Raw genomic sequence first — 15,443 nt, forward strand, 5'->3', positions numbered from 1 at the left:
CCCCCCCCCCAACACACACACACACACACACACTATCACAACCCCAATTCAATCTTACAAATTTGGCTAGACTAGAACATCTATACTGGTGCAGATGGGATCTTGCAACACAGGGAATCCAGAACAGATAAACCCCTCAGGACCAGTAAGTGGAGCACCGACAGTAGGAGGGGAAGGGAAGGGAGGGGTGGGGGGTGGGGTAAGGGGGAACCAATCACAATAATTGACGTATGGACTCCCTCCCAGGGGGATACAGCAGAAAAGTGGGTGAAGGGAGACAGTGGTCGGTGTTAAGATATGAAAAAAAGAGAATAATTTATAAATTATCAAGGGGACATGGGGGAGGGAGGGGGAAAAATGAGGAGCTGATACCAAGGGTTCAAGTAGAAAGAACATGTTTTGTAAAAGGTGATAACATATCTGTAAGAGCCCTCAATAAAATAAAATTTAAAAATATGTATGTAGATATCCTTATAAAACAAAACATAAAAAGGGACACATTTACTAAACTACTGTCTTGTCTACTTAATGCCAGTTTTCAAGCTGCAGTGGCAAATGAGTCTATCAAAATGTCCAATCTTAGAAAACGTTAAATTAGTGGAAGCATGGTAGTGTCACCTCACTCTGATGCTACAGCTTTAATGTAAAGTAAGATGGAAACATCATTTAAAATAAACAAAAAACAGGAATGCACTGTTTTCAGGAGCAAAGTCAATCCTGTAGTTTATATTGCGAAAACAAAAAAAGGGTTATTTTATTTAAGGAACCTGAACAGTAAGAGGAAAATAAAGGTTTGAAAGAAATTGGAAAATAAAATTCTCCATGTAGTTCAACTATCAGACCTAGCTTTATTCTCAAGATTTCTAAATGTGAATTTATATAAAATTATCTCATAGTGATCAGACTTACGATTACGTTTTAGCCTTGATCTCTACTGTGGTATACAAGGGGTCCTGGTGGTGCCATGATGACAGTCAGCTGCTACCTACAGGGTCAGTGATGTAACTCTACCAGCTCCTCCAGGGAACAGAGATGTGACAGTTGGCATGGCTTCTGCCAAGATTTTTAACCTGGAAAGTCTGATAGGACAGTTCTATCCTGCCTTCGGGTTATGAGTTGGAATCAAATGGATGCCAACTGGTTTGTATTTGGGAAATTTATACAATTAAGAGAATATCACAGGCATAGTTCTATGTGATACTTCCCCCCCACCCCACCTAACATTTTACCAAACACCACTTGTTCAAATAGTGGTGGTTCTCCATTAACTTCATTTTCAGTAGTGCATAAACAGTGTTGAACAATGTTTTCCCAATTTTTTTTCTAGTGGTAATTTTGTATATAATTCAGTCAAGACATTCAAAGTAAATAAATAAAGCAAACAAAACCCAATACACTGTTATATATAAAATTGTTTTTTAAAACAATTATCAACATTTAAAGTTGGTTATTACTACTAGGATAAAGGCCATGTATCTATTAACACTTAGATTTTTCCATGTCTTGTTTGATTGACAAAGTACCAACAAGTCACTTTTAAAAATGCTTTCTTTTCAATAATGACCCAAAGACTTTCACAAAACTCTTCAAAGTTAAAGTTAATTATAATATTAAAATAGTGAATCAGCTGTTCACAAATATACCATACAATATATACAAAGGACAAAAAGAAGGCCAAACTCTAAGAGTATGAATCTTTAATAAAACAATTTCTCCTATTAAGCTTGTCTGAAAGTTTTCTCTTTCATGTGAAAAATAAATAGCTAAGAGCAACCACACTTCCAACCCATGTTTGGCTGTTAATATTCCTCTCACTGAAGATGAATCCAAAGCCAAAAAATTTTCAAACAGAATGAAAACAAGATGACTCCTACTTATGAGTCATCATTGCTATTACTTCATACTAAATGGAAATATACAAAACCTAGCAATGAAACAAAACTGAGAAAACAATCCTCCTCCTGTGTAAAATGTAAATACCGTGCCCACTAACTCAATAGGTTGATTCTCACCAAAAACAACAGCGCATTAAGCTTTTAACATTCTCATTTATTTCTCTTCAAAATCAAACACAGGGTCTGGCATGTGGCATTGTGGGCTAGGCACTGGACTGCTAATCATAAAGTCAGCTGTTCAAAGCCACCAGCTGTCTGCTCCCATAAACATTTAGTCTCTAACCTTACATAGGGCTGCCACAGGTTGGAATTACCTTGACAGTAGTGGAAGGTAATGGATATTAACTTTAAATCAAAGGTTCTTCAAAACGTTCAAGTGTACTGTATATACTGAAGTATGAGCCGACCCAAATATCAGCCAAGGCACCTAATTTCACCACAAAAACTACATTAAAAATGTGCTGAAAAACCCGGCTTACACACAGTCATTTCCACTGGTAATGATATACATTTCAATCGGCATAGCACATCAGTAAACAATAGTTAATAATACTTCTGTTTAGGACCAAGATTAGGATAAATATCTCTATTATATAATTGAATACTATGCTAGCTCTATAAAGAACTATAAGCAATGAGAGAGCTAAAAATGCTTAATTATGTAACCTTCCAATTAAGTTAAAAAAAAAAAGTCCTGAATTACTAATCACTTGGTAGTGGTGGTGATGGTAAAGAGATTGCCTGAGAATCTAGTTATTCTGTCATCAAATTATAAAGTACATCCTTGATCTACCTGTCAAAATGAGGCCCTACTACTGAATGTTCACCTCTTACCTTGACTGAATAGCAAGATAAATTGTGCGACGAAATGAGACAAGATTAATTTCTGTTTTGTCATGAATAGTCACTTTTTGTCCTGGAAGAAATTAAGCACAGGAAAATTTAAGAAAATAAAAGTAAAGACTTGAAAATGTATTTTTTTATAAAATGATTCAGAATTTGAGTTTAAGAAGATTTTCTGTGTAAATTAAGTATTTACAACATTAAGTAACTTTTTCACGTCTTTGTTGTTTTGCCAGCAAGTTGGTTCCAACCCATAGAGAGCAACCCCATGAACAGCAGAAAGAGCAATGCCCAGTCCTGCGTCCACCTCACAATTTTCCCTTATGTTTCAGCCCCTTGTTACAGCAACGCGTCAATCCATCTTGTGGAGGGCCTTCCTCTTGTTTTGCTCTTCTCCACTTTACCAAGCACGATGTCCTTCTCCAGGGACTGAGTTCTCCTGACATGTCCAAAGTATGTGACTCACAGTCTTGCCATCCTTGCCTCTTAGGAGCATTCTGACGGTATTTGTCCCAAGACAGATAGATCTGTGGGTGCTTTTTGGCAGTCCATGGTACTTTCAATATTCTTCGCCAACACCATAGTTCAAATGCATTGATTCTTCTTTAGTACAACTTTTACATGCATGTGAAGTGACTGAAAATACTATGGCTTGGGTCAGACTCACCTTAGTGCTCAAAGTAACATCCGTGCTCTTCAACACTTTAAAGAGGTCTTGTGCAGATTAACCCAATGCAATGTGTCCTTTCTTCATTGCGGTCCACGTGGGCATTGATTGTGGATCCAAGCAAGATGAAATCCTTGACAATTTTAATCTTTTCTATTTATCATGACGTGACTTACTGGTCCAGTTGTGAGGATTTTTGTTTTCTTTAGCTTTATCTTAAGAGTAATTTTATTTAATAAGTTTTGTTCACTCAAGTCTAGAACCAAAACAGGAAAACTTTTTGTGTTCGTTACTGCTCATTTAGCGACTATAAAACACAGCATTCTTGCTGTTGTTTGGTAAAATATCGTTCATTATGTTTCATATTCCCATCATAGTCATCTTTCCAAAGGAGTCTGCTTCTCTATAAATTTGTATGTGAATTTAATCATTTGAAATAACTCATGGGAAGAAATTCACTTTGAAGGAAGAGTGGATCAATATAATTGGTCAGAAAATCTAACAAATATATCTATTGGTCAATTTTTTTCTTTTGTAAAACATGATAGCTTTACTTACAGATATTTAATAGTAATATTTATTTGAATTGTACTTTCATAAATTCTAATGCAAAATGAATTTTAAACATAGTTAAAACATAGTTTAAAACATAGTTAAATGTTTAAAAAACATTAAACTTATTTTACAATGTTATAGAAGAGCTATTATGCTCTGCGAACTAAAATACATATGCCCTCTTATTATTATTTTTCATCATTTTATTGGGAGTTCATATAACTCTTATCACAATCCATACATCCATCCATTGTGTCAAGCACATTTGTACATATGTTGTCATCATTTTCAATATTTTCTTTCTACTTGAGCCCTTGATATCAGCTCATTTTTTTCTCTCCCTCATGAGCCCTTGATACTTTATAAATTATTTTTTCATGTCTTACACTGATTGATATCTCCCTTCACCCACTTTGATGTTGTCTGTTCCAGGGGGTTATATGTAGATCATTGTGATCGGTTCCCCGCTTCTCCCCCCACCTACCCCTTCCCCTCCTGGTATCACTACTCTCATTATTGGTTTTGAGGGGTTTATCTGTCCTGGACTCCCTGTGTCTCCAGCTCTTCTCTGTACCCATGTACATGCTCTGGTCTAGCCGGATCTGTAAGGTAGAATTGGGGCCATGGAGGGAGGGTAGCATTAAAGAACTAGAGAAAAGCTGTATGTTTCATCGGTGCAATACTGCACCCTGACTGGTTCGTCTCTTCCTTGTGACCCTTCTGTAAGGGAATGTCCAATTGTCTAGATGGGCTTCGGGTCTCCACACTCCCCCATTCACATTGATTATTTTTTTGTTTTGGGTCTTTGATGCCGGATACCTGATCCCATCAACACCTCATGATCACGCAGGCTGGTGTGCTTCTTCCATGTGAAGTTTGTTGCTTCTCTGCTAGATGGCCGATTGTACATATGCCCTTTTAAAGAGGAACCCTGGTGGTGTAGTGTTTGTTACCAGTTGGGCTGCGACTTGCAAGGTAAGCAGGCTGAAACCTCTAGCCGCTCTGTGTGAGAAAGACGACGCTTTCTATTCCTGTAAAGATTTACAGCCTTGAAACGCCCAAGGGCAGTCTCTGTAGAATCACTATGAACTGGAATCAACTGGCATTGCATTTTGTTTTTCTGAGGATAATATACTTTTAATGCTTTCAGAGATGCAATATATGTATTACAAAGTACAATTTTGACTTTATTTTTCCATGAAATAATAGTGGAAACCAGAGCTGAAGATGAAGAACACCAAGCTTGCTTCTGTACAAAGATAGCTTTGGCCTCCCCAGTGTATTTTGCCTTAATGAGCAGCAGATATCTAGTCATTCTCATTGTCCCATTTTTGCCACAACTGCACAAACTTCACATACTCAACATGGAAATACCTTCTTTGTATTTTATAATAGAACCAAAGTAATAAAAAACAACAAAAAAATCAAGTTGATGTTAAGATGAATTTTCTCATTTATTACTTTCAGAGAAGGAGTTCTCAAACTTGTAAGATTTTGGGCTGAATAATTCTTTGTTGGTGACTTGTAAATGTTTTAAGTTTCCTTAGCCTTTACCTACTAGATGCCAGTAACATCCCTCTCCAACCAAAAAATACCTCCAGTAGTTGTGAAATGTGTCCAGGCAAAATATCCTTCTACTCAATGAACATTACAGTATTTCACATTGTTACTTGATAAGCACCTTTACAGTATTTCACATTATGTTACTTGATAAGCACCTTTACCTTCTTCATCTTCTTCTCCTTCTTCATCTTCCTCCTCTTCCTCATCATCATCACTACTTCCAGCATCTTGATCTGTGTTTGAGTCACTGTCTCCTTCATCAAGAATTTCTTTAAGACCAAAAAAGTTTAGGGTAAAATTAATTAGTAAGTTATACACAGGTATCTCATTCTGACAAGATATTATCAATTCATTGAAAACCACAGTAAATAATACTGTATCAAATAACAACACTAAACTATCATCACACAGGCTTTCATTATTGCCTCGATGATAAGAAAGCATTACAACTAATTTGACTAGAGGGCGCCATAAGTTATCATTCTTTGGACAGATAAAAAGTGGCCACTGAACAAAGCAGTTATGTGAACAAAGAGGGAAGTCTAAGTTTTCCAAAAGTAGACCATGGGAAAAAAAACAGAATGGGAACTGGCATAGTGGAGTAAAAATATGACACTTCCATTACAACTATAATTATAAAACAAGCAAAGATAGCTATAGAAAAAGTTTGTTAATGATTTACTTAACCTAATTGCATAAATTAGTGTTTTTTAATAAGTAATAAGGTTTTTATTAAGGTGTATACTTATTAAATTGCATAATATAATCCAACCAGAGGCATTTTATATGTAAGTAAAAACTAAAGTTTTAAAATCTTAACAAAAATTGGTAAGATGAGTACTTTTAATGAATTATCTATAACTTCTTAAAATAAAACTCTCCTTTAGAAACTGATCGAAAAGTGATGTAAGCAGGCCAAAAACTAAAATTATATTTGGCACTTATTTTCTTGTATGCATTGTACTTTTATAATCAGGGCATACTTCACTTTTGCATTTTGATTTAATTAGAAAGTTTGGGAGCCAATTAATTTTGGGAAAAATTATAGCGTCTTTCAAGTTAACGAAAGCAGTATAAATCAGAAGATATAATATTGACTATCTGGAGAAAATGTGACACTACGAGGAACAAATTATTCTACAAAAAAAGTTTCTTTCAGACTTTTATCTGATACACACACCTCTTCAGGAATATATCTAGCAAAGTGAACTTGGAGAAGTGATATGTGACATCTAGTTTATTACTATGCAAGATGGCTTAGGCTTTAAAGAGAGAAAGCATGTTAGCATTCAACAGTAGGCAGAGGCATGCCTGCTGTTTTGCCAACTGCTGTAAGACCCAAAACACAAGTACTCCTGGGTCACTCTAGGTGCTAATTACTAAAGCTGTGCTCTCTTCCTGCTGTGCCCATATTTCCATGCCAGCTTTAGAACAACATTTTATGAAAGAATGAAGGTCAAACGAATTATCTAACTGTTTACATCATCCTCTCAGCTTTCCACTTTAGAATCTACTTATCAGAATCCCTGAGGCAATGGCTATTGGATTTTCTTAACGGATTGAATAAAGTGGTTTTCAGCATACGGTCTATGAGCTCCTGAGGTCGGGTCCAGTGATCTATGAGGTCAAAACTATTTTCTTAGTAACAGCAGGGCATTATTGACAGTTTCACGGTGGTGACGTGTGCCATTAATGGTGGTTCCCAAGCAGTCAGTTACACCGGTTGCAATTCCAGCACAACCAAGGCAACAAACTGCACTGATCATCACTACACTCTCTGCTGCCCCACTCTGGCACAGGGGAAGGGGAAGGCTAGTTTCGTTTAAAAATGTCAGTGGTGAAGAAGTAAAACCTCATTTTATTAAAATGGAAGCTTTCAGGTTGCTTTTGTAACAGTCTGAGTGACAAAACATGAAGCTCATGTTATACAGCACTTCTACTAAAGACAGATGTGTCATGGTGATTGGCATTGTAAGGAAAAGCATGCGTGAGACTGTGTTGCAAGATGAATTAGCTCTTTTTTAAGTTTTTTATTTGAAAGACTAGCTGACAAACTGGTTATTAGGCATTCTCCAATTCTCAAAGTGAGCCTGTCATTCAAGAAAAACAAAAGTATTTGCCACCATGATGAAAATCAAAGTTTTTAAGAGAAAATTACAATCAATGTTGATTAGCTTGACAGTCTCTTGATACTTAAGATGTTTCTGAAAACACCTAATTGTATCAACAAATGTTGATAATCTGCTATTGCATAACAGCATGTCGTAGATACATAAACGTAACACTTTTTACATTGTTTACGTAATTTCCAAATGCACATTTAACATTTATAAAATCATGCAGGAATAAAAGATCCATATAACAAGGCAGACTAAGGAAATTTCACATAACAGAGTATAAAAAGTGCATTAATAGTGCTTAAGAATCCCATAACAATTTCTCTTTAAAAGTTAATCACTTGCTGAATATTACCATAGTAACAAGAATATATAGGTATCCACAGGTATCTAAGGGAGTTATTCCCAGAATCACCACCCCAATCAGGTACCAAATCCATGGACACCCAAGTTAAATACAATGGTGTAGAATTTGCATATAATCTCTTTTCATCCTCTTGTGTACTTTAAAGCCATCTCAGATTACTTATAATACCCAAACAATAGAAATACTATGTAAATAACAGCACCTTATACTCCTTCGTTGATGGATTAGTTTGACAACTGAATTGGTTTTAAGCTGCCATGATTCCACAGAAACTAAAGGTGCATACACAAGATAAGTGGTGGAGGAATGAGGCACAAGGTGAATAACGCTCAAACAACGGGGGATCTGTGAAACATGGTCAGGTGGGAGGGAGGCTACAGCAGAGCACGCTCACACATCCATTTATTCACGTGGGTTCAGTGAAGTGTTCAGGGCATGACAGAGCAAGGATTTACTTTCTGGATCCCTATCCCTGCAGATGCAGAACCTCTGGACACATAATTATCTGAAAAAACTATTACAATAGTCACACCTTTTCCATCTAACATACTGTGCAGGCTTACTTCTTTCAATGGCTTCAATCAAAACTATGTGTTACAATAGACTGAATGTAGTCACACATTCAGCAAATTTGCAGTAATACAAAACATGGCATTCTCACTATATTTTTATTTTTTAAGTTATTTTCCTAAAAATATTTAAGATGTTAACATGAATTGGCTTGCCATTATTATTTTAAAATAAATTATTTAATGTAACAAGAACTATAACATTATTTTAAAATTTCCAGTTTTAATCCCTAATAAATGCCAATAGGTATAGCCTGCACAGACAAAAGCTAATTTTCAGGAGAACAAAAAACTCTTAGACCACAGATTAAGAACTGTTATAATAATACAGGAAAGGGCTACTTTTCAGGTATTAGGCAATCTCTCAGAGGCCCTAAAGAAATGGATGGGGAATTCCCAAGTTAAAAAGGACGACACGAGGCATAAAATAAATTCCACAAAACTACTTGCAGCTCTTAGGAAACTAGAGAAAGGAAATTGGTGGGCTACAGTGAACCTCACTTTAGAAAATGGTCTCGGGTGAGCATGAGACAATAACAATACAGAGAATGGCTCAACAAAAACAGAGAATTCTTTGTGCGGGGACCACTGATCTATATGTTTCTCATCACTATTTATGTAGTTCCCTCATCTGCTTATCTAAGATAAATTCTTTTAAAAGGTCTACTTAAAAAAAATAAATCATTTTATCGGGTGCTCTTAAAATCCATACATCAATTATATTAAGTACATTTATACATATATTGCCATCATCATTTCCTAAACATTTTCTTTGTATTTGAGCCCTTGGTAGCTGCTCCTTATTTCCCTCCCCACCTCTCCCACTTGTGACCCCTTGATACATTATAAAGTATTATTATTTTCATATCTTACCCCATCTGCTGTCTATATTCACCCATGTTTCTGCTGTTCATCCCCTTTGGGGGGCGGGGGTGGTGGTGTTATAAGTTGATCACTGTAATCTGTTCCCTTCTCCCCCCACCTTCCTCCTACCTCATGGTATCACTACTCCCAGTAGTGTTCCTGACGGGTTTATTCTACATACCTTTTTTTTTTCTCACTGTACCGGCCGTGCGTACTTAGACATTCATGGCTTAATCTTTGAGACAAGCATATGCTACTGGCAGGATCTACGTACCTTTTTTAATGGCTTTGTACTTCTCTTCATTCTCCATAAAATTGGGATCCATCTTGAAAACATCTTAAAAAAACAAACAAACCAGAAAAGTGTTTATTTTTTATCTTTGCATTTATTGGTGCCCCACTACCCCACTGCAGCTGCCCCAGACTAACTGAGAACATCTTCTGGATTATAGTCATCCTCCAGAGGGAGCATATGGGTGAACTGATCATCCTCTTCTACTAGATCAAGCCCTTCTAGGATCACAGGGTGATCTTTGAAGCCATCTTTCCGAACTGCAAACATCACTTCAATCATATACTGAACTCTTTTGTCAATTTCAGACTCATGGAGAATGTTTCGAAGGCGTTCAAATATAGCTAAAGTTAAAAAGAAAGAAAAGACAATTAAATAAACAGTAAGACAAATAAGCAGTAAGTATTATAATATTCAAATAAATGCTCCATATCAAAGAAAGGATGCACTTACCATTAATCCCTTTTGGAGATACTTCTGTTAATTTGAGTCCACATTCTTTCAAAAAACCAATAGCTACTTCAACACTGTCATCCGTAGGTCTTTCCAGAAGCAAAGTGAGCATCTCTAAGCATAAGACTTCATGTGCCTTGAGTAAAACAAAGGCATTTGAAAAAGAAAAAATGCTTTTAGGTATATTAACTTACTGTTGACATAATTTTCAAACTTAGTTAATCTGTATATTACAAAATTACATAAATGATATCAAAATGTTATATATGTAATCTCTCCAAACATGGAGTAATTTTTTTCTTTCACTTTCAGTAACTTCCTGTTCAGAATTTCCAGATGATGCTCACAAAATGTGAATTTGCTTCACAGCATAGGAGGCCCCCCCCCCCTGCAAAAAAAACCCGATTCTTGTTTGTATTTTTGATGTGAGGAGGATATGCACTTGGGAGTTCATTCCACCAGGTCAGAGTGTTAATCAAGCTATTTATAGGTTCTGAAAGATTGCGTAACAGTATGTGACAAGAAAGGCTTGATTTGTGGCAGATGGGGGAATGGTTTTGCCACAATGTTGATAGGCAATGTACCTGCTCATGCAGCCAGTGTTTGGCACCTCACTCACCTGACCTCACTCCAAGTGACTTCTTTTTGTTCCGCGAATGAAGAGGGGCATGAGAGGATAGGAATTTGAACACATATAAAAAGTGAAGGGAAAAGCGAGGGAGGTGCTGTGAGCCATCCAAACAGGTGAGTTTGAACAATGTTTTCAAGAATGGAACAGCAGATTTGACAAATGTAAGTGTAATGGGGAGTACTTTGAAGGTGATAAGGGTATTTAGTAAAAAAAAATTTAAATGCATTGTTTGGGAAAAAATTGCAGTTTTGGGGGGTACCCCCTCATATATCCATGGGACAACATACCTTTTAATATTATAAACATGCAACACTATAACTTCAAAGTAAAGTTTGAAAAATCATGAATCAATAGCTAAAATGATAATTTTTATAACCATTATGTTAGTAATGTCTCCTTTTGTAGGCTTTTCCATGACCATAACTATTTATATTTATTTCCAAAGTTATCCATGCAGTAATTCTGTCAAACAGCAAATAGTCCTAATATATACAAATGTTAATTTTACTCAAAAACATCGTCAAGATTTCTGGACAGTTTTAAACATTTAAACAAATAAACAAACAAAAAATAAACCTGACTTGTTTAAAAATGAATTTCCATTAGCAGTGACCAGAAGAGTGAGAATAAAATCTTATTGAGAAGCTTTACTGTAAAGGGAAAATGAACTAGAAAGCATGTTCAAAGCTTCATGCATGTTTTTTTTAAATCAGCTATTCATTTGAGATGAGGAAGAGGTAACTGAATCTCAACTCAGAAGAATTTCCTGTTACCATCCACGAAAGTATATAAAATACATCTGAGAGGAGAGAAGAGGTTCAAAAAGTCTTTCATTAGTGAAGAGAAAATTCTGTCCCAAGCTAGTCAATTTCTGTGACAATGCCAAAAATTATTTCTAGTTCAAGTGTAATATACATATAGTTAAAAAACTGAACCATATGTTATGTTCTGTGGCAGATGAAATTGTTTACATGGTCATCACTGTATTAATATGAGGTTAAAATAATACATAATAATAAAATGTAACAATAAAATATGTAATGAGATGGGGTTAAAATCCAAAGGTTTTTTAAGATAAACATCAGAAGCAATTTCATGTAAGTAAAAAAATGCCATTAAAACAAGATTAAGTATGATCAAAATTCTTTCACTTATTGATACTAAATTTAATATGCATCTTGAGCATTTAAATTTAAAGAAATCTTGAGTATAAGAACAATTTTACTATTTTTTTTCAGGTTCAAAGAGAAGCTAAATTAATATTCCCCAATAGTCTTTAGATACAAAATAGGCACAAAGACAAGAGTAGTAAAAAACTGGTTGTATTTAAAACAAATTAAGATAATTTAATCTATATTTGAGAAGCTGATTCTAAAAATATCACTATGTATATGCAATTGCAAGAAATCAAGCTTGTAGAATACCAGTTATTTATTACATTTGCATGAGCACTAGGTATAGGAGGGACGTGTGGAGAAGAGACTATGAATTTTGATGTCTTATAAAAACAATTAACTGGAGAGATTAGAAAAGAAACTTAAAGGGAAATGAGCTTCTGTATAATGAGGTAAGCACAATTCAGCCAAGACTGAAAATGGTGGCACAACTTGAAGGTAATCAATGTCACCAAACTGTACATGCAGAAACCACTGACCTGGTATATACTCTGTCTGCTGTGCATAGTCTCAACAACAACAAAAAGACAAAACACTTAAATTGTTTTCTTTGTAGAAATTTAAATTGTGGGCAATTGTATACAATATTAAGAGTTTAGATCAATTTAAAAAGTAAGAATGTTGTGCTTTCTTTTAATATCAAAGAATATGAAATGAATTTAATAGTTTTAAAGTAAAATATCATCCTAGATACTTATTTCAAATATAAATAAAAAAGAAACAAACATGTCACTGAATAGAGCCACATACTGCATGGAATTACTTACCACATTTTGGTTAATAAGATGAGCCACAAATTTTGAAGCCGTCAGACAAAGTTGCTGAAAAGTGAAGAGAGAGACAAAAGTTAATCTATAGTCTAAAATGATTTTTACATCTACAGAAGCTACTAACACATTGTTTGAAATAAGCAATACACCCAAATTAATTTTTATGGAAATTTTAAGGCGAAAAAACAATACCAACAAAAGAGTGCCATTCCTGGCTAACCAGTTAAAGTGCTCTAGTTTTAGGTATACATTTTGTGGCCATGGATATTTACTAGAACTAAAGAGTTCTCATGACTCCATTACACAGTGTTTAAAAAATTCCTCTGCAGAATTAACATTGTTCATTATTACTGATACTTGGTTTGCTAGTCTGTCTCTCTGTGGTAGTCCACAAGTCCCTAAGTCCATCACATACCTTATCGTTTCTTCGATAGCCTTTCCGAAAATTAAGAATTAACCTTCTGAGGATTAGCTCTCCAATTTGTGGAAATTTTGAATTGATAATTGCCACTAGTGCTGCATAAACATGAGTGAAAATTGGAGAAGCACTCTGTGCTTGCAGAATAGATCTGGACAGCAGTCCTCTGTTTATAAAAGAAAAAACACAACACATGAGGCAAAAACAATGCCTGACTTACGTCAAAGAACCCCAAACCCTCATTTACAGTGCCAGTGATCACACTGCTCTGCAATGCTCGCCAACCCGAAACAAGAACAAGAGTCCCATGGGAGGGGGGGTGAGCTGACACCACGGGCTCAATAGAAAATCATGATGGCAACATATGCACAAATGTGCTTGACACAAGTAGTGTATGGATTGTTACAAGAGCTGTAAGAGCCCTCAATAAAATGCTTTTTTAAAAAAAAGAACAAAATTTTCACAACTTTCTCAAGAGGTTAAGTTTGTCTTACTAGTAAATAAATACAGTTTTAGAGAAAAACTTGAATTTCTGCTTTTATTAGACTAAAATTTTACAATTTTTAAAATTTCTTGAAATTCCTCTTCTCCTGTTTCTCTTACCTCTGATTTTGAGCTTGACATTTAAAAAATCTACACATTTAATGACAAATTATAATATACTATTGAAGAGTTATTTTTAACCATGTAACAAATAATGATCAAAAACTAATGTTTTAACAGTTATTAGATTTAGTATGACAAGTGAGTCGCTGCTGGAACAAGAAAAGGCATCCCAGACCACACAGCAGAGGTAGTCAAATGAGGCAACAGTAGAAAGGCAGAGAATGTGCGCCCGGGAATCAGGCAAAAGGAAGGTGATTCTGCTTCACATTGGCTGAATCTACCTTTCAAAATGGTCCTAAGGAAAAAGCATTACGATCTTGGCCCTGGCACATAACTCAGTAACTGCTAATAACAAATAGGGTGAACAATGATGATGACACCACCATCTTCGGTATTATACTATTGCTTTAGACACCTGGAAACAGCAACGTTTATCCCCGGGACAATAAATTTATTTTCGAAAGTTTGATAGCTATCAATTAGAGGCGACTGCGTTAACATAGTCTTGGTCCTCCAGTCTTGGCCAATCAACCTTATAGTCCAATACTCCGTTATTTCTTTAAGTGATAAATGACTACCTTTCACTTCTTATGAATTTATTAAAATTTTTAAAATGGGATTATTAAAAATACTTAAATTGAGGGCAAATTCTTTTCCTTTTAGCTTACTTAGCTTTGCTCTAATTTTAACTAAATTTTATAAATCCTCTTTTTAAGATTAATAATGCTACACAACAAATCAGAAATTACATTAAAAAATCTTAAAAGGTATCACTAAAAATAGTTAGCTGGTTTATTTGAATATCACCATATTTATTAGCAAAATTTCAGGGCAAGACAACTCAATGTACAGACTTTAACAACCTTCACTCTATTGAACACTATGGCTAGAAAGCTGTTAATAGTGGTTTCATCATAATTTTTTTGTAAAATAGGTTTACAATATAAGTGCTCCACATAATAACCCCTACAAGTCTTAGTGGTGTTGTGGTTGTGTTGGGCTGCAATCTGCAAGATCAGCAGTTCAAAACCACCAGTGCTCCTCCAGAGAAAGACAGAAACACATAGAGGCAGTTCTACCGGGTCCTATATAACCACCTCCTTAGTCTTCAGAGCTATTGGAATATTAAAATGTCTGAGATGTCTAGAAAGTAACAAATAGGTTTAATTTTATTAAAGAGCTTACTTACAGAATGCCTTTTGTTTTGAAGAAAAATACTAATAGTACTTTGAATTTCCTGAAATTATTAAGTAGTATTAAAATACTTTAATTATAGGAAAGAGGCATACAAAGACAGCTTTCTAACGCCTACATCCACCAAGTCAATTTCAAAAACATCTATTGCTGGCCATTTTCAGGACTAGAAACCCACTTTCCTCTAGTTGTCTGTTCTGTGTTTTATAAATGTTATCATCAAAATTTATGCTGAAGGTGGGACCTAAGAAAACTGTATTAATCCAAGGCCACAAAGTTTAGGTTACCCAGAGCCCGAATCTAAATCCAAGCTTTTTAACAGATATCCTTTGGCAAAGTGAATATATTTTCATGACAAAGGGTCCCTCCAGGAGGAAAATCAAGGGAAATAGAGGAAAGAGCATTTATAGAGTTCTAGATAAAGACATGTACATATGCAAATATATTTATATGAGGATGGGAAA

The 15,443-nt window shown here is 35.2% G+C and overlaps 1 protein-coding gene across 1 annotated transcript in view; it reads right to left on the bottom strand.

Annotated features, from left to right (window-relative positions):
• CWC22 (CWC22 spliceosome associated protein homolog) overlaps positions 1 to 15,443 on the bottom strand; it is a 68,898-nt gene that overhangs the window by 22,860 nt on the left and 30,595 nt on the right. Inside the window, exons 7-13 of the mRNA XM_004701467.3 lie at positions 13,177 to 13,345; positions 12,759 to 12,812; positions 10,186 to 10,321; positions 9,870 to 10,076; positions 9,715 to 9,777; positions 5,685 to 5,792; positions 2,730 to 2,811 (exon numbers count right to left, since the gene is read on the bottom strand). Of these exons, the coding sequence (XP_004701524.1) occupies positions 2,730 to 2,811; positions 5,685 to 5,792; positions 9,715 to 9,777; positions 9,870 to 10,076; positions 10,186 to 10,321; positions 12,759 to 12,812; positions 13,177 to 13,345 (819 nt within the window). The remainder of the gene's footprint in view (positions 1 to 2,729; positions 2,812 to 5,684; positions 5,793 to 9,714; positions 9,778 to 9,869; positions 10,077 to 10,185; positions 10,322 to 12,758; positions 12,813 to 13,176; positions 13,346 to 15,443) is intronic.

The sequence above is a fragment of the Echinops telfairi genome, unplaced genomic scaffold (assembly GCF_000313985.2).
Source record: "Echinops telfairi isolate 266 unplaced genomic scaffold, ASM31398v2 ScPeMD7_3;HRSCAF=10, whole genome shotgun sequence".
In the NCBI taxonomy this organism is placed as follows: domain Eukaryota; kingdom Metazoa; phylum Chordata; class Mammalia; order Afrosoricida; family Tenrecidae; genus Echinops; species Echinops telfairi.